Source organism: Aspergillus aculeatus (assembly GCF_001890905.1).
Source record: "Aspergillus aculeatus ATCC 16872 unplaced genomic scaffold ASPACscaffold_2, whole genome shotgun sequence".
NCBI classification, from domain to species: Eukaryota; Fungi; Ascomycota; class Eurotiomycetes; order Eurotiales; family Aspergillaceae; genus Aspergillus; species Aspergillus aculeatus.
The window spans coordinates 1,752,870-1,768,839 of record NW_017962977.1 but is presented as its reverse complement, the minus strand read 5'-3'; the positions used below and the strand labels follow the sequence as shown (position 1 = coordinate 1,768,839).

The 15,970-nt window shown below is 55.3% G+C and overlaps 9 protein-coding genes across 9 annotated transcripts; 4 read left to right on the top strand and 5 right to left on the bottom strand.

Annotated features, from left to right (window-relative positions):
- Positions 1 to 75: 75 nt before the first annotated feature.
- Positions 76 to 2,244, bottom strand: ASPACDRAFT_75385 (tyrosine--tRNA ligase MSY1). Its single transcript, XM_020204445.1, has 5 exons — positions 1,890 to 2,244; positions 1,655 to 1,808; positions 1,311 to 1,597; positions 910 to 1,255; positions 76 to 856 (listed from the first exon to the last, which is right to left on the bottom strand). Exons 1-5 carry the CDS (start codon positions 2,228 to 2,230, stop codon positions 143 to 145), a joined length of 1,842 nt encoding a protein of 613 aa, XP_020060227.1. The 5' UTR covers positions 2,231 to 2,244; the 3' UTR covers positions 76 to 142.
- Positions 2,245 to 2,919: 675 nt separating this feature from the next.
- Positions 2,920 to 3,750, bottom strand: ASPACDRAFT_39503 (putative histone h1.3.; the record flags this gene model as incomplete). The annotated part of the gene is made up of 3 exons (XM_020200602.1): positions 2,920 to 3,178; positions 3,240 to 3,586; positions 3,646 to 3,750. The coding sequence occupies 3 exons, from the start codon at positions 3,748 to 3,750 to the stop codon at positions 2,920 to 2,922; spliced, it is 711 nt and encodes a 236-aa protein (XP_020060226.1).
- Positions 3,751 to 3,935: 185 nt separating this feature from the next.
- On the bottom strand, positions 3,936 to 5,269 carry ASPACDRAFT_75384 (uncharacterized protein). Its single transcript, XM_020204444.1, has 3 exons — positions 5,018 to 5,269; positions 4,798 to 4,956; positions 3,936 to 4,732 (listed from the first exon to the last, which is right to left on the bottom strand). Exons 1-3 carry the CDS (start codon positions 5,244 to 5,246, stop codon positions 4,326 to 4,328), a joined length of 795 nt encoding a protein of 264 aa, XP_020060225.1. The 5' UTR covers positions 5,247 to 5,269; the 3' UTR covers positions 3,936 to 4,325.
- A 285-nt stretch (positions 5,270 to 5,554) lies between these two features.
- Positions 5,555 to 6,745, top strand: ASPACDRAFT_49926 (glutaminyl-peptide cyclotransferase family protein; the record flags this gene model as incomplete). The annotated part of the gene is made up of 1 exon (XM_020202301.1): positions 5,555 to 6,745. One exon carries the CDS (start codon positions 5,555 to 5,557, stop codon positions 6,743 to 6,745), a length of 1,191 nt encoding a protein of 396 aa, XP_020060224.1.
- Positions 6,746 to 6,973: 228 nt separating this feature from the next.
- On the bottom strand, positions 6,974 to 8,041 carry ASPACDRAFT_39500 (YeeE/YedE family protein; the record flags this gene model as incomplete). Its single annotated transcript, XM_020200601.1, has 2 exons — positions 6,974 to 7,678; positions 7,754 to 8,041. The coding sequence occupies 2 exons, from the start codon at positions 8,039 to 8,041 to the stop codon at positions 6,974 to 6,976; spliced, it is 993 nt and encodes a 330-aa protein (XP_020060223.1).
- A 1,109-nt stretch (positions 8,042 to 9,150) lies between these two features.
- On the bottom strand, positions 9,151 to 11,275 carry ASPACDRAFT_1878682 (uncharacterized protein). Its single transcript, XM_020198141.1, has 4 exons — positions 10,865 to 11,275; positions 9,996 to 10,813; positions 9,699 to 9,916; positions 9,151 to 9,630 (listed from the first exon to the last, which is right to left on the bottom strand). Exons 1-4 carry the CDS (start codon positions 10,953 to 10,955, stop codon positions 9,288 to 9,290), a joined length of 1,470 nt encoding a protein of 489 aa, XP_020060222.1. The 5' UTR covers positions 10,956 to 11,275; the 3' UTR covers positions 9,151 to 9,287.
- Positions 11,276 to 11,289: 14 nt separating this feature from the next.
- On the top strand, positions 11,290 to 13,066 carry ASPACDRAFT_21740 (uncharacterized protein; the record flags this gene model as incomplete). Its single annotated transcript, XM_020199053.1, has 5 exons — positions 11,290 to 11,523; positions 11,588 to 11,798; positions 11,863 to 11,929; positions 11,982 to 12,445; positions 12,498 to 13,066. 5 exons carry the CDS (start codon positions 11,290 to 11,292, stop codon positions 13,064 to 13,066), a joined length of 1,545 nt encoding a protein of 514 aa, XP_020060221.1.
- A 276-nt stretch (positions 13,067 to 13,342) lies between these two features.
- ASPACDRAFT_39497 (D-galactonate dehydratase) lies at positions 13,343 to 14,666 on the top strand (the record flags this gene model as incomplete). Its single annotated transcript, XM_020200600.1, has 4 exons — positions 13,343 to 13,518; positions 13,566 to 13,787; positions 13,848 to 14,308; positions 14,374 to 14,666. 4 exons carry the CDS (start codon positions 13,343 to 13,345, stop codon positions 14,664 to 14,666), a joined length of 1,152 nt encoding a protein of 383 aa, XP_020060220.1.
- A 188-nt stretch (positions 14,667 to 14,854) lies between these two features.
- Positions 14,855 to 15,860, top strand: ASPACDRAFT_49922 (uncharacterized protein; the record flags this gene model as incomplete). Its single annotated transcript, XM_020202300.1, has 3 exons — positions 14,855 to 14,971; positions 15,022 to 15,600; positions 15,801 to 15,860. The coding sequence occupies 3 exons, from the start codon at positions 14,855 to 14,857 to the stop codon at positions 15,858 to 15,860; spliced, it is 756 nt and encodes a 251-aa protein (XP_020060219.1).
- Positions 15,861 to 15,970: the final 110 nt, after the last annotated feature.

Sequence of the window (15,970 nt, the reverse complement as noted above, 5' to 3'; positions counted from 1 at the left end):
ACAGGGTAAAGTCAACTGTTAGTGACCGAGTATATGTCCATGTCACAGTCTATTGATACACGGTATATTGATTTTGGTATGCGATATATGTACAGGTCTCTGTTATACACTGAGAGGCGAATGACTATCCCTAGCTCTCAGCTCAGGGCTTGGACTCCGCGCTCTCGGGCTCCCATCCCGGGCAGGTCAGTCCCTTCTTGGCGAATTCTTCATCGCTGATGATCTGGATGATCTTGAACTTCCACTTGCCTACCCTAAGGAACAGAAGCTCTCCGTCAACGACAAACTCTTTCGTCCTCTCCGGAAGCCAGATCCTGATGGGCGTGTATTCCAGGCTGTCGGACATGGGCCCGCTTGCGCCGGGGCGGCTTCCAACATACGCCCCACCGTTCGCAGCGAGACGGTGTCCCTCGCTCTTGGAATTCACCAGACCTGAACTCCAGAGAAGTTTGTGTAAAGGTTGATTCTCGACTAGAGATCTAGGGAGCTCAATTCGGTGGGCGGGCATGTTGCTGAAATTCGTTTGAGGGGCGTAGATGTTGCCGGACGCCATGTTGGCATCCTTTGCGTACGGCGACTGAGGGATGGGATGGGGCTTGGGCTGGCCAGGGAGAGGAGTGGGTTCAGCGGTGGAGGATCTTGGGCGGAAGAGTTGGCGGTGTTGGAGGGCGACTGCGTCCGCTTCCTGTTTGCCGTGAATGAGTTCCACGAATTCTGCGGCCAAAGCATGCTGGGCCACGCGCTTGGACGGGTCCAAAACCTGCTCCGCCATGATCTTCTCGATTTCCGGCAAGGGCAAGAAAGTGAACATCTTGAGGTATTTCTCCACAACGTCGTCGGGAGTACGGACAAAGAACTGCAATGCGTGTTAATCAACCTGAAGACAAGATACGAGGCGCTCGCTCATACCTGGTATAGCTCAAAGGTGGATGTCATCTCCTTGTCAAGCCAGATCGCATTGCCAGCCGACTTGCCAAACTTCTCCCCTGAAGAAGTCGTGAGCAGGGGCGTTGTCATCCCGATAGGCCTGTCGATTTCATCCTCCAACAAATTGCGCTCCTGCTCGTTGGCGGTGTTTCTGCTAGCCGTCTTGACGGCTTCCATGCCGAACAGAATGTTTCCGTACTGATCGGCGCCTCCAACTTGGACCTGCACGCCCCTCCGGAACAGATACCACCAGTCCCATGCCTGCATCAGAGGATACATGAATTCGGCAACCGACATTCCGTCTCCTTTCTCCAACCGGTTCTTGACGCTGCAGACGATCAGTACCCACGACAAGGGCTGGCGACGGAATAAAAGGAACTCACGTATCCCTTCCAAGCATGGGGCCCAGCCGCATGTAGGAGCCCAGATCTCGTACGAGCTCCATGAAAGTGACACTAGTCCACCACGTATTATTGTTGGTGATACTCCGCCTCCAGGACCATTCCTTCTCGTAACCATGTCTTCGGCCGTAAGCCTCAATGCTCTTGCCGAGCCTCTTTAGCTGAATGTGCATCGACGCCATGTTTGCCTTTCGAACCGATGCCTTGACCTGTTCTCGGCCCGCTAGTCGCCCAGTAGGATCACCGATGCGGCTTGTTGAACCGCCAAGCTGTCCTCGATGTCAGCCAGACTGTCTCGCCCGGAGGGTGCCGTGAGTGCGACTTACGATGAAGTGTACAGGCAAACCCCAGACATAACCCCATGCCAGAACCATAAACGGCAACATATGTCCAACATGAAGAGAAGGAGCGGTAGGATCGACGCCGGCATACATACCAGCCCTTTTCTCGGTGAACACGCGGTGCAGAAGCTCCCGTTCCCTGGAGGTGGAAAAGAAGAGCGCGCCCCCGTTAGCCGGATTCCCAAGCAACCCATTTGCAATCCTACGCACAAACACTCACCCGACGACATCGTGCAACAGTCCTCTGTCTTCAAGATGCTGTGCGAAATTCTTCCGTTTCCCTTCCTTGATCTGCCGGGAGAAATGGGCCCATTCCTGTCGGGCTTCTTCGAGCCGTTGCAAGTACCGTTGACTGATCCACCTCTTCTGCTCGGTCATGGATTGAATTGTCGTTCGGTTCAGCGTTGGACGAGGTCCGGTGGTCAGCGCGGAGTTCGCCCGCAGCACCGCGGCCGTCCGCGCATAGTTGTGGACGCCGCATACGGTTTGGTGGGAGAGAGTCGGGATTCGAGGAACATGTAGGCGTGCCCGCTGGGGCAGCGACCCCGAATGGATTCTCATGAGTTCCGAGGTGGAGGAGACTCAGATGGGGCGATTGACTAGGCAAAAAAAAAAAAACGACAGGCAATTGTATCCTAAGAATTTCTCGATAGCGTGGTTTGTCTTCCTCCGATAAGAAGCCGTCCAGCTGCTTGTCTGGCGGAGAATCGTTGATGCGGGTGGGTCGGAGAAGCTGTAGTATGCAAATCATGCAAATCATGCAAACTAAGCAGATAGTCCCAGATGTAGACAAGGAGAATACAACATTCACCAGGTCTTTACCTTGACTGGGACTTGATCTGTTGAGTGGACTGTTTGGTTCTAGCGCTGTCGGTGAAAAATCGATCTCCCCTGATAAGACTTATAATTTTTTTTCTTGTTTGGAAGAGGTGGCCCAGCTTTACCTGATGACACTACCCAAATTATGATTGAAGCATTGAGAATGTGGCTACTGCTACGCGGACATGTACATACTTATCTTGAGTGGGAAGAATTACATAGGCTCAACCGCTCAAGTTCTACAAGCCATGAAGATGGATCTGCGCAGTGCGACGACTGCATCATTGTTCTTTTGATTGAAAATTATCAAGCACAGGCGCTCCCATACGGAACACCCTAAAGGGCGCCGTTGGGGATAATAACAGAAATTCGGTAAAGCATGTGAGATCGATCCGTCCATCAGAGTACAGCTTTTAAGGTGGATGAGACATTCATTCCTCGGTCTTTACTGGGATCGTGACTGATTCCATCGCCTCCATCTCGGCTGCCACATCAATCTCGGCCATGGCTCTCTCCTCGTCAGACGCAGTGATATGCTCTTTCAGAATACCAGCCAAAGTTTCCTCCTCGATGTCAGCCAGAGTAGACTGCTCTTCCTTGATCCGTTTGTACAAATCGCCGCCCTCGTCGTGTTCAGCGCTGGCCTGCGCAAGAGGAGAGGATTCGAGTTGCATACTAGCTTCCCCGTCGCTAAATTTTCGGTTAGCATAGTTCGGGGATTCAGAGGCGTCGTATGAGGGGTGCCACTTACCTATCACCTTCCTCGACCTTCGGAATAACGACTTTGGGAGCGGCTGCCTTTTTGGCCGGGGTCTTCCGGACACGCTTGGGCTTTGGGGTCACGGCTGCTTCGGCCTCGACAGTACCACTGGGGGTGGCAAGCATATCATCAGGCGTGACATCCGCTGCCTTACCTCTCTTACGCTTCGTAGGAGTCTTAAGTGGGGTCGCTGCGGTAGCGTTGTTGGCAGCATCAGCAGAATCTTCGGGGCAACCAGCTGAGAGTTCGGCCAGTCGGCGTTTCGCATTGCGGTAGACAGTCATAGCAGACGCTGCGTTTTTGTAACCGCCTTTGACGGCTATCTTTTCGTAATCGGCCTTCTCTTGGATGTCAGAATTGCATTCTCACTTGATGTTTGCACATCAAGATCGCTTACTTTGCCGGTTGAATCACAGTACATCTGGCCGAGGATAATGAGCCTGGCCTCGCTGACAGTCAAGCCGAACAAGCCCTCTGGCTTCGGGGCGCCTCTAGTTGTCATGACTGATGTTGTTGCTGGGTTCTTTTGTAGCCTGTGTTGCATAAAAAGATGATGTAGTTGTTCGAGCGGGTGTTTCTGATGAGGTGAGGGTACCATGAACATGAGAGTGTTCAGTAAGATTTGTTCCGCGAGGAAAGCTATGTGGAGAGTATGAGAGTGGAGAGTAGATGTGTAGGGGGAAGAAAGTGGTATCAGGAGAAATTTGGATGACGGAGGGAGAAAGTGGCAGTTTTGTTTACAAACAGGTGGGACAGGTCAGGAACATGAGGGATATAGAGAATAATATCAGCTTTGGTGAGTGAATGGTGACTGGACTCGGCAAAGTGTTGTTGGGACAGCACGAAGTCACGCTAAGGCGTAACACAGGCTGGAAATGAGAGTAAAGTGAAGAGATCATGGATATGGGTCCATTTGACCCAAAAGAAATGTGGTAAAGAGTATCGTTGGTTTTCAACTCCGGAGTAAAGATGCTGAGGCTAATGTCATCCACGTCTCCAGTTTCACTAATATAAGAAACCTCCATGCCAATCTCTCACATTGAACTCCCCCTAACGCCAGATTTACCAAGATTTCCCTCACGGCGCCCTCCGCTCAATCTGCTCCCTCACCGCCGGCCACAGGTGAGGATAGAATGCTGTCGACTGTTTCCCACGGTGGCTCTTGGGCGCCGCCCAGAATTCCGTCAACCCTCGAGTCCAGTAGCCTTTCTTGGATTCGGGACCCACATCCTTGAAGCTCACAGGACGCCTGAGCGTGACTTCAGGGACAAGGTTTTTGAGATGTACTTCCCTCTTTATAGGTCTAGTTGAGAAACCCATGGTCGTGATGAACAACCGAGCCGTCGGCGGAAGATTTCTGGCATAATCCTCAGCCGCCTGCCGAGACTGCCGAGCAGACATTGGCAGAAACAAGTGAATGTAGCAAACAAAGGTAGCCCCATTGTAAGCCATGAAGAGCATCGGGATCGCACCGAGAGTCAGAGCTGTTTTCTGATATTAGGCGCTGACTCCCCTCCGCGATGAGCACAATCGAGGGTTCCGAACTTACCTGCTGGGGCATACCAGTCAGGATACTCCCCACTCATGAACTCTGGTAAGATGAAAGCAATCGTTACTCCGTACAGGAGGATGCCAGTGATCTTCAATGCCGCCAGGAACATGGCTTTATGGACACCACCATTATAGATGAGAATCACCTCGGGGGGTCCTGCCGGCTTGAGATCAGTGCACGCTCCTATGTGGCAATGCAGACGATTTCGTAACAATACCTTTCCGCGCAAAGAGCTTTCCATATGCGTAACTAGCCGGGTCGGGTTCCTTGTTATAGAACATACTCTCGGGGTGCGCTGGTCTTTTGATGAACGGATCATTCTTCGGGCTGCGAGCAGCGTTCTCGGTGGTCTTCAGCCGAGCAAACAGCTTGCTGTTGAGACTCCGCCGGACATTTCGTGGAAGTGCGGCCCGCAATTGCGGATGCAGCAGGATGATCGGCCTCATATTGTCACAGAAGGGAGAAATAGAACCGGAGGTGGTTCTCAGCGCCGGGAACAGTAGAAAGTCGAGGCAGTTCGGATAAGAACTTATCGATAGTAGCTCAAAGGCGGTCAGACCTGTCAAATCCATGGCTGCTTCGTTTGTGAAACAAAGACTCAATCTTGAGTTCTCTCCCTGACAGACAGCTGATTCCTGTCATCCTCCTTCTGCAGGTCTCTTTCATCTTTGACCAAATTGTGACAGTCAGGAATAATCACCGTCTCGTGCCATGAGTTTGAGTTGACCCATATCACTCTCCCATCCCCATCGCCATGATTCCGCTGCTGCCGCACCGTGGCCTTCTGCGCCCCTTATTGTCCACCTGCCTCGCCATTTTCCTCCTTCTCGCGTCAGGAACAGCCTACGAAACCGTCTCGGACGAGACTTTGCGATTCCTCCCGCGGCCCGGGAAGGATTTCGATATCCACGATGGTGCACTCCTCGCCCCGATCCTGGTGCCCCGTGTCTCCGGGACTGCGGGTAACACCGCCGTCCTAAATCACCTTGCGGAGTTCTTCCGCACCTCGCTCCCGGAGTGGACGCTGCAATTCCAGAACTCGACATCGAAGACCCCAGTCTCCAAGGGGAAGGAGGTTCCCTTCGTCAACCTCATCGCCTCCCGGGATCCGCCCGGCGCCAGCCCCGGCGACGTCGGACGCCTGACCCTAGTTGCGCATTACGACAGCAAGTACGAACCGGAAGGCTTCATCGGGGCGATCGACAGTGCCGCGCCGTGCGCGATCATGCTGCACGCCATGCGGAGCATCGACAGCGCCCTGACGAAGAAGTGGGAGGACATGCGCGCCCAGGGGCAGCTACATCTGCTGGAGGAACAACAGGGCATCCAGGTCATCTTCATGGACGGGGAGGAGGCTTTCAAGGAGTGGACGGCCACCGACTCGCTGTACGGTGCACGCTCCCTGGCGGAGCAGTGGGACTCCGAGGTTCACTCGGCGATGTCCGTGTACCGGTCGCCGCTCGACTCGATCTCCCTGTTCGTACTGCTGGATCTGCTAGGCGCCAAGGACCCCACGATCCAGTCGTTCTTCCCCACCACGCACTGGGCGTACAAGAAGCTGGCCACGCTGGAGCGGCGGCTGCGGGAGCTGAAGCGGTTCCGGTCCTCGGATTCCGGACGGTCCTGGTTCCCTCATCAGTCAAGGAGCGAAAATGAGATCCCGATATACATGCACATTGAAGACGACCACATTCCTTTCCTGAGACGAGGCGTGGAGGTCTTGCATATCATTGATGCCGGCGATCGGGGCTTTCCCACGGTCTGGCATACGATCAAGGATGACGGCGAACATCTGGATATAGACACCGTGGAGGACTGGAGCGTACTGTTCACTGCGTTCGCGGCCGAGTGGATGGAGCTCGAAGGCTTCATGTCTGGATCCGGGGCCGGTGCTGGCCCCGTCCACAAGCGCTCTACTAACAGCTGGGCTAAGACGGAATTGTAAGCCTTGTCTAAACCTCAATACTGCATCAGTGCCTGGGCTGGTCCTAGTCTTAAGACTGCATCTGCTTCTGCAACTCCTTGGAGCCGTGCTGATATACATAGTCTCTAACTAAACCTCTGAACCGTCATTTTTCGCTATCAGCATATATTGCGGGGAACAATCCTGCAGGTGTCAGGATGACATATCTATATATATTTATATACACGCGGCTTGGTTTCCACGGATTTTCTACAATAGGTTTCCCAGAATATAGCCCGCCATCTCCGCAAGACCCCAAGTTGGCTGCACCACGGACCGCAGAATAGCCGGGCCTGGACAGACGCCAAGCAACCCCCAGGCGACGCCGAAGACCACCGCTCCCGCCACGAAGCGCCAGTCGATATCCGCCACAGTGGCAGTTGGCAACCTCCAAGTCTCCGCCAGCGTCGGCTTAAACGGCCCTCCCTTTTGGGTGGCTTGCCCCGGCCTGCGTGACAGATAAGTCACCATGGACGGCACGATCCCAAAGACAATCACCAGCGCCAACGAGGGATCAAAGCGCGACGGGTCCGTGAGGCCGACGAGGAACCGCAGCACCTTTACAGGGTCCGCCATCCCCGTGAACAACAGCCCCGTGCCGAACTGCAACCCGGCGAGGTACGCAAAAACCGTGCGCGAGTTCTCGGATCGTTTGAGGACGCGGGGCACGGCAACCCAATTCGTCGCGAAGGCTAGCAGGGTCGTGGCCACCATGAATCCGCCCTCCGCTGCGGTAGGATAGACGGGCAGATAACAGGGGCGACCGTCCGCACACGCCGGTAGAGATTGGCGGCCGGGGAGGAAGTTGGCCGTGAGCACGGCGGTTGTGAAGAATATGGCCGTGGCGATCATCGAGCGCGGGGACAGACGCGAAACGCCGCAGAGCATGTGGCCGGAGGTACAGCCTCGGCCGTTCTAAACCATGACGGTAGTTAGCTTGTTGGTTGCACAGACCAAGTCAACGCGAGAGGAAGTTATCAAATTGCTTACCTTAGTCCCCCAACCCAGCAGAAACCCCATCGCCAGCGTCGACACCAGCGACATCCACGAGTTCGGCGCTGGGGGATACGAGGGGATCAACGACGGCATGCAGAGCGCCACGGGCACCAGACTGGACACCAGGCCGGCGAGGACGGGCACATTCTCGCAGCTGGGACGCAGCAGACTGCCCGACAGCAGGGACGAGATCCCAAAGACCGCGCCATTGTGCAAGAGGAGTCCCGAGGAGCCCTGGTAGAGGAGTAAGGCGCCCAACGAGGTATGGATCGGTGTGAACATGACCTGGGGGGTGCACCGGCTTCACCGTAAGACACAGGACCAAAGATCAACGATGGAAAGATAAAGAAATAAACAAAACAGAGTCCACCTCAGTCTGCTTTCAAATATAAGGCCGACGGATTTGCCGTCTCAGGGAACCATATCAATCTTGAAAATACTGAGTCCAAACCCAGCGTAGACATGCTCAATGTAGAGAAGAGTACTATAAAGTACAAGTACAAGTACAAGTACAAGTACAAGTACAAGTACAGGTACAACCCTCGCCTCCGAAGTCCCCGAAATCTCCTAGACCTCTCCCCACTCCCAATAACCAGCACACCACACCACCTGATCCACAAACCCCCAAAGAAAACAAAAAAGGATAAAAAAAAAAAGGAAAAGTCGGCGATAGAGTGGGTTCGTGGGTTTGATCTGCCATGCTTTCGGGGACCAGCAATCAAACTCGGGGTGGGATCCCACCTTCCACCCAAAAGTCACCTTCTCCTTCCCGCTGCATGAGCATTGGAAATGGTCCCCGAACCCTTTTGTTGAATCCATCCCTCACCCGCGGTTCACATCTCCGCAAGGTATGGCATGGCAATACAGCGGAGGAAGCCGGATGCGCCGGAGATAGGTTCCATTGTCATGGATGGGGGCTCCATCTTTGTTCGGTTCCTGGTCGCCAATCGTTATGCTTTGTCTCTGTTCAGACGCTGAACGGTTCGGTTCAAGTAACTTCACCGTTTTGAAGATAGCTGGGAAGATGCTCAAGCGGAGAGGCGAGGTGCGGATTGCGATACTCGGGAACACTATGCATGAAGAAAGAAAGAAAGAACGAAAGAAAGAAAGAAAGAAAGAAAAGGCCGACCGACAAGTGGAATCGTCTACAGTACACTGCGTACTGTCCATACACCCAGGAAATTGTGGATCGGGGGTCCCATCATCAGGTCCCCGAGAGTTTGGAACACAGTGACACACAGCCCTCTGCGGGAAAAAATAACTTTATGCTTGATGATCCCCCCCCCCTGCGGAGGTACTGTACTGTACCAAGAGGCTATGTCTGAGTGAGTAGTTGCTGATTTACTGTACTAAATACTCGTGTGGGATGGTATCATGGATTGCTGGGAAGGAGGTTCTTCGTGTTTGCTCCATTCGGAGAATTTCTGATGACCATAGATTGATTGATAGATCCGTCCTGGTTTTCAACAAATTTCTGAATTCCTACCTCGGCTCTATATGTGGGTTGCAGTGGTACTTACCACATAAACTACAACTTCACCTCACCAACCACATCTCTCTCCAACCGCGTCGCATTGAGCAGATGAGGCCCCAACTCCGACAGCTTCGTCACGCCCAAGAACACCATATTCGCCTCGATCTCCTGCCGCAGGAGAGCGATCACGCGGCGCACCCCCTCCTCGCCGTAACCGGCCGCGAGACCGTAGAGGAACGGCCGTCCAAGCCCAACCGCCGATGCGCCCAGCGCCAGCGCCTTGAGGACATCAGTCCCACGACGAATCCCGCCGTCCACGAAGATCTGCATACGGCTTCCGATCAAGTAGGGCGCATGTCTGCGGATCTCAAGCAAGGTAACGAGCGGGGGTTGAGCGCTGATCCCCACCTACCATCAGTGATTCTGAATTTTTGTAGATGCAGGAAGAGAAGTGAGGAGACTCACGTATCCTGCGACCTCCCCCCGTGATTCGAGAGAACGATCCCCTGCACTCCGCGCTGGTACGCCAACACCGCATCCTCAACGCACTGGATCCCTTTAATCACAATCGGCAAGTCGGTGAGGTTGCGTAACCAGGTCAGAATCTCCCAGTCAATGAACGGGGAGATCGAACTAGCCATGGTCTTTGCGACGCCCTGGCCTCGGGCGGACGAGTCTCGTGCCTGTCCATCTCCCATCCCATAAGCATCTTTCCACACCTCCCCAGCTATCCCTCCCTCAAGAAGGCAAGAGTAAACATACCTGCACCTCCAAATTCAACCTCTCATCCATCTCCCGTTTCCCCACAACCGGCGAATCGACCGTCACCCAGACCCCACAAGCCCCCGCCTCCACCGCCCTCCGGACCGTCTCCACCGACTTCCGTATATCTTTATTAACATACAGCTGCGCAAACAGCGGCTGCTGCTGGGGGCTCGTGCGCGCCGCGCGCACCCTCTCGATAGGCATGCTGGCCCCGTTGGCTAGCACCTGGGCCAGACCCTCGTGGCCCGCCGCCGCCGCCAGGGCGCATTCGGCGTCCGGGTGCGCCAGCTTGGCGATCCCCGTCGGACTCATGTACACCGGCAGCGAGACCTTCTGACCTAAGATGGTGGTGCTGGTGTCGACGCCGGCCCGGATACTGCGGAGGATGCGCGGGCGTAGGGAGACTTTACGGTAGGCTTTAGCGTTGGCGTGCTTGCTGTACTCGTCGTCGGCGCCGGAGGCGTAGTAGGCCCATGCGTGGGGGGAAAGGTGTTGGTGGGCGACTTTTTCGAAGTCGTGGAGGTTGATTAGGGTGGAAAGGGGAGGGGCGGGGGTTGGTGAAGTCGGGGTCTGGACTGTGGTTGTGGTGGCTACTATCTTGGGTAAGGGGCTGGGTGGTGATGGTGATGATGGTGATGGTGAAGATGGGGATGGGGCTGAGAGTGCGCCGGGTTGGATTGAGCCTTTCAGGCATGATGGTTCAAGGGCGTCGGAGAGGAGGGACTTGTCGTGGACGGAGTCGAAGTCTGCCGTTGCGTCCTTGCCGGCACAGCGGAGGATTACTTGCGGACCGCCGGGATGTTCGTCAATGAATTCTGTGGTGTATCAGTTACTGCTGAGCAGTGTGATTCTGGCTCCTGGCTCACCGGTCACATCGTAAACAGAGCCATGGATGGCAACCCAGCATGACTGGCGAGATGAATGTCTCTCGATTTCCTCGCGTGTCAGGAATGTCATGGCATGCAATCGTTGTTTGACCTTGAGAAGCAGTAAAGACAGGGTCAAGGAGATTAAAAGGTAGGAAGATAACAACAGCAGGGAGATGAGCGCAACAGGAAGCTCGGATTTCGCTCCGAGGCAAACGCGGAGAAAAATCCCCGGGGTCAACAGTCAACAACCCTGCATTTTCCCCCACGCTAACGGCTACTGTCTGGGGGTGTGGGGGAGAACACTGTGCCTCATACATCAGACCTGGGGAAAAAGGGGAAAAAGAGCATCCGGAATTGCAACAGGATATTTCCATGATACTCCCAGACTCCACCGTGCACACAGATACCAGACACAGACCAACATGTCTGCGGAAATCTCGACGCCCAACGCTGCTCCCAAGCCCTCATCCCTACACATCGAGGATACCGAAGACGATGGCAAGATCAGCAGCATTCGACATGGCGATACAGCCCTGGCATTGTTCGCCACGGCCGATGAACTGCAATCCGTCGACGCAGCCGAACTAAAGCGATTGGAGAGGAAGATAGACTGGGCAATCCTGCCATGTCTGTCCGTCTGCTATGCCTTTTACTATGTGCGCATTTCCATCCTGGCTGACCAGCATGAATCATAAGGGTCATCGCTAACATCACAACCAGATCGACAAGACCACCCTCTCCTATGCGGCCATCTTTGGCATCAAGGACGATCTACACCTGTCCGGCCAGCAATACTCCTGGCTTTCGTCGGTGTTTTACTTCGGCTTCCTCGTCTGGGCCATCCCTACCAACTTTCTTCTCCAGAAGTTCCCCGTGGCCAAATATCTCGGCGTGAACATCATTCTATGGGGCGTCTTCCTCATGCTACAGGGTCCGTGGGAGAACCTCATGTGCCCCCAAAATTAAGATATCTCTACTTATTCTCGCTCCCCTAGCTGCGGCGAAGAACTTCACACAGCTCGTTGTCTTGCGAGTTATCTCAGGGGCTGCGGAGGCATGCAGGTAAACAACAGCATCCCCGAACTTTGTCATGCTGCGGCTAACTTCATACTAGTGATCCTGCCTTCATGTTGATCACGAGCATGTTCTACACGAGACGCCAGCAGCCCATCCGCATCGGGCTGTGGTATACTGCCAACGGACTCGGCATTGCCCTCGGAGGATTGCTGGGGTATGGCATCGGGCATATCCAGGGGGCTCTGTCCTCGTGGAAGTACGAGTTCCTCATCATCGGCGCGCTATGCACCGCCTGGGGCATCGTCATCTTGATCCTGCTGCCCGACTCCCCGGTGACGGCGCGCAATCTTTCCCCACGGGAAAGACGGTTGGCGGTGGAGAGGCTCCGGGACAACCAGACAGGCGTGGAGAACAAGGTCCTCAAGCCAGCGCAGGTCCTGGAGGCGCTACTCGACTGGAAAGTGTGGGCGTTCCTGCTGTTGGGGCTCTCTGGCAACATCCCCAATGGCGGAATCTCCAATTTCGGGACCTTAATCATTTCGGGATTCGGCTTTTCGACCTGTAAGCTCGGTGGGATGCTATATTTTAGGAGGCATGAGTCTGACAGTTGCAGTGGTGACGACCTTGATGCAAATTCCCTACGGCGTGTTTATAACCCTCATGATCCTCCTCAGCGTGTACATCAACGATCGCCTGCCGCCCAACAACCGCTGCATCGTGACCATCCTTTTCCTCCTCCCCAATGTTGCAGGTGCATTCGGACTCGGCTTCCTCGCTGAAGATAACCGCGTCGGTCGGTTGATCTGCTACTACTTAACCGGGTCGTATAACGCCTCCTTCGTTCTCATTCTTTCCATCCTGACCGCCAACATCGCCGGTCACACGAAGAAGGTCGTCACCAACGCGATGATCTTTCTCGGAGTGTGTGCGGGAAACATCGCCGGTCCGTTCTTCTACAAGTCAGACCAAGCACCGCAGTACCAGCTGGGAATCTGGTCGATGATCGTGTCCAACTTGATTGAGATTGCACTGGTGGTGATTTTGCGGATCATGCTGGCGTGGGAAAACCGTCGACGGGATGCAGCGCAGCAGCACGGAGACCCCACGGCATGGGACCGCGACCAGACGGCTTTCAGTGACCTCACGGATAAGCAGAACTTGAATTTCCGGTACGTGTACTGAGGGTGCCAGAAAGCGGGGTGAGGGGAAAGTGCATGTGCGGGAGTGGGGAGTCAAGGATCAGCGCTCGGCCTCCGCCAATGATGCGGGTTTGATAGTGGCATGTTATGAATACGGTACCCCGGACTATATAGCCGTCCACCCCCACGCGGGGGTAAGCGTGGGGAAGAAAGGGTCTGTGGAAGTAGCTCGTCATGCTGCGTATATAAATGGGTAGTCATAGAATGCGGCAGGAGACCTTCGGCAATTCACCTGATAGTACTGTACATACACACCAGAATGGCGCGCATCAAGTCGATTGAATACTTCCGAGTCAAGCCCCGTTGGCTGTTTGTGAAGATCACCGATGACGAGGGTCAATTCGGATGGGGCGAGGCCACACTTGAGGGACACACATTGGCCGTGGAAGGGGCCCTGGATGAGATCATCGCACGAGTGATTGGCTATGAGGCAGAGTATGTTCGTCCACTTCCGAAACCAAACCCAAGCTCATCATTTGCAGCGACATTGAGCATATCTGGCAAACCATCTGGCGACTAGGATTCTACCGCGGTGGTCCCGTGTTCATGTCCGCGCTGTCCGGAATCGACATCGCCCTGTGGGATCGGAAAGGCCGCCGACTGGGCGTACCTGTGTACCAGCTGCTAGGCGGCAAAGTCCGCGACAAAATCCAGGTCTACGCCTGGATTGGAGGCGACCGACCCAGTGACGTGGAGATCGCTGCGTGCGTCAATCCTTCATTCAAATAAAGCCTCCGTGTCATCACCTAACAACCAACCCGCAGAAAGGCGCGTATCGAGCAAGGCCTCAAATGCGTGAAAATGAACGCCACCGAGGACGTTAACTGGCTGGACTCACCCGCCATTCTGGACTCCTGCATCGAGCGCATCAAACAGGTGAAAGCCCTGGGCCTGGACGCGGGGCTGGACTTCCACGGCCGTCTGCACCGTCCCATGGCCAAGCAGCTGGCCAAGGCCCTCGAGCCGTACCGCCCCTTGTTCATCGAAGAGCCCCTGCTGGTGGAGCACCCGGAAGCCATCAAGCAGCTGTCCCAACAGACCAGCATCCCCATCGCGCTGGGAGAGCGTCTGTACACGCGGTGGGATGCCAAGCGGTTTCTGGAGGACGCGTCGGTCGACATCCTGCAGCCGGATATTGCGCACGCGGGGGGCATCTCGGAGACGAAGCGCATTGCGACGATGGCGGAGACGTACGATGTGGCGATTGCGCCGCATTGTCCTTTGGGTGAGTTTGCTTTTCTTGAGGTGGATTTAGAGGTGTGTGTGTGTGCTAACTCGTTTTCCATGAAGGTCCGATCGCCCTGGCGGCGTCGATGCAGGTCGCCACCTCCATCCCCAATTTTGTGATTCAGGAGATGTCACTCGGGATGCATTATAACATTGAAGCAGGGGATATTGACCTGACTAGCTATCTGGTGGATGCGTCGGTGTTTGATATCGAGGGAGGGTACGTGACGGTGCCCAAGGGGCCAGGACTGGGGATTGAGATCAACGAGGAGTTGGTCCGGAAGATCAGTCAGGAAACTGAGCCGTGGCTGCCGAAGGAGTTCTATGGTCCTGATGGAGGGATCCGCGAGTGGTGAGTGTGCAGCAGAGTGGGTGTAGTGGCGGTAGTCTCAGTATCAACTTGTGGGGAAGGGGGAACAAGACGTGGGGGTTCCCCCGCATTGTCTTCGACATATTTAGTAGCAATATTTACTAGTACTTAGTCCCTGTCCCGCGCTGCCCGAGGACTCCACCATCCTCCTTCCTATACAATTCCCCTTCAACAATGGACCTCTTCTCTCTTGAAAACAGCACCGCCCTCGTAACCGGCGGCACACGAGGCATAGGCCAACAAATGGCCCTCGCCCTCGCCGAAGCCGGCAGCGACATAATCCTCATCCAGGTAAGCCATCCCCCCCCCCTCCCCCCAGTCTCTAACCAAAATCCCCAAAGCGCGACCCCACGAACCTCACCACCAAAACGCAAATCGAATCCCTCAACCGCAAAGCAACAATTTACACCGCCGACCTCTCCTCCCGCGCCTCGATCACCACCCTGATCCCGCGCATCCTGGCCGACGGCCACGACATCAACATCCTGATCAACTGCGCGGGCATCCAACGCCGGCACCCCAGCCACCTCTTCCCCGACGCCGACTGGGACGCCGTCCTGCAGACCAATTTGACCACGATCTTCACGCTCTGCCGCGACGTCGGCCGGTACATGCTGACCCGGGACCCCGACGCGCACGGCCAGCGCGGCGCCATCATCAACGTCGCCTCGCTGGTCTCCTTCCAGGGCGGGCTGACGGTGCCGGCCTACGCGGCCGCCAAGGGCGGGGTGGCGCAGCTGACCAAGGCGCTGAGCAACGAGTGGGCGGCGCGCGGGGTGCGGGTTAACGCCGTCGCGCCGGGGTATGTGGCGACGGAGATGAATACCGCGCTGCTCAACGATGCAGACCGGTCCAAAAGTATTCTTGATCGGATCCCGGCGGGACGGTGGGCGAGCCCGGAGGATTTCAAGGGGGTGACGGTTTTCTGGCGGCGGGGCGGGCGAGCGGCTATGTTTCGGGGAGTGTGGTCGTTGTGGATGGGGGGTGGATGGGGAGGTGATGTACAGCCATCTATCTTACTACTGGGCTGTGGGCGGGGAGGTGAGAATAGTTGGAACTTGGAGAGGGGTCAAGGGGGGCCTACTAGCTGGTTAACCATACTGCTATACTACTATATTAGAAGAAGATGTGTTCAGTCGACGAATTCTGTCCGACTCTGATACTCGATAGTTCAACGTAACAGATCTATGCGCTTCTGGAATAAACATAAAGAACCACAATCTTCTGCGGTGCAATTGAACTCCAGATATTCAGCGCCAACCCATCTACCCTTCTTGAACTTTGAATCGA

Excerpts from the sequence above, each read along its gene's own strand:
- ASPACDRAFT_75385 (XM_020204445.1), bottom strand. The coding sequence starts at position 2,230 with ATGAGAATCCATTCGGGGTCGCTGCCCCAGCGGGCACGCCTACATGTT. Across the intron at positions 1,598-1,654 it reads GTTTGCCTGTACACTTCATC|CTTGGCGGTTCAACAAGCCG; the intron begins GTAAGTCGCACT and ends CATCGAGGACAG. Across the intron at positions 1,256-1,310 it reads CCCATGCTTGGAAGGGATAC|CGTCAAGAACCGGTTGGAGA; the intron begins GTGAGTTCCTTT and ends GATCGTCTGCAG.
- ASPACDRAFT_75384 (XM_020204444.1), bottom strand. The coding sequence starts at position 5,246 with ATGAGGCCGATCATCCTGCTGCATCCGCAATTGCGGGCCGCACTTCCA. Across the intron at positions 4,957-5,017 it reads AAAGCTCTTTGCGCGGAAAG|GACCCCCCGAGGTGATTCTC; the intron begins GTATTGTTACGA and ends TCAAGCCGGCAG. Across the intron at positions 4,733-4,797 it reads TGACTGGTATGCCCCAGCAG|CTCTGACTCTCGGTGCGATC; the intron begins GTAAGTTCGGAA and ends ATCAGAAAACAG.
- ASPACDRAFT_1878682 (XM_020198141.1), bottom strand. The coding sequence starts at position 10,955 with ATGACATTCCTGACACGCGAGGAAATCGAGAGACATTCATCTCGCCAG. Across the intron at positions 9,917-9,995 it reads GGTTGAATTTGGAGGTGCAG|GCACGAGACTCGTCCGCCCG; the intron begins GTATGTTTACTC and ends GGAGATGGACAG. Across the intron at positions 9,631-9,698 it reads GGGGGGAGGTCGCAGGATAC|CGCTCAACCCCCGCTCGTTA; the intron begins GTGAGTCTCCTC and ends GGTGGGGATCAG.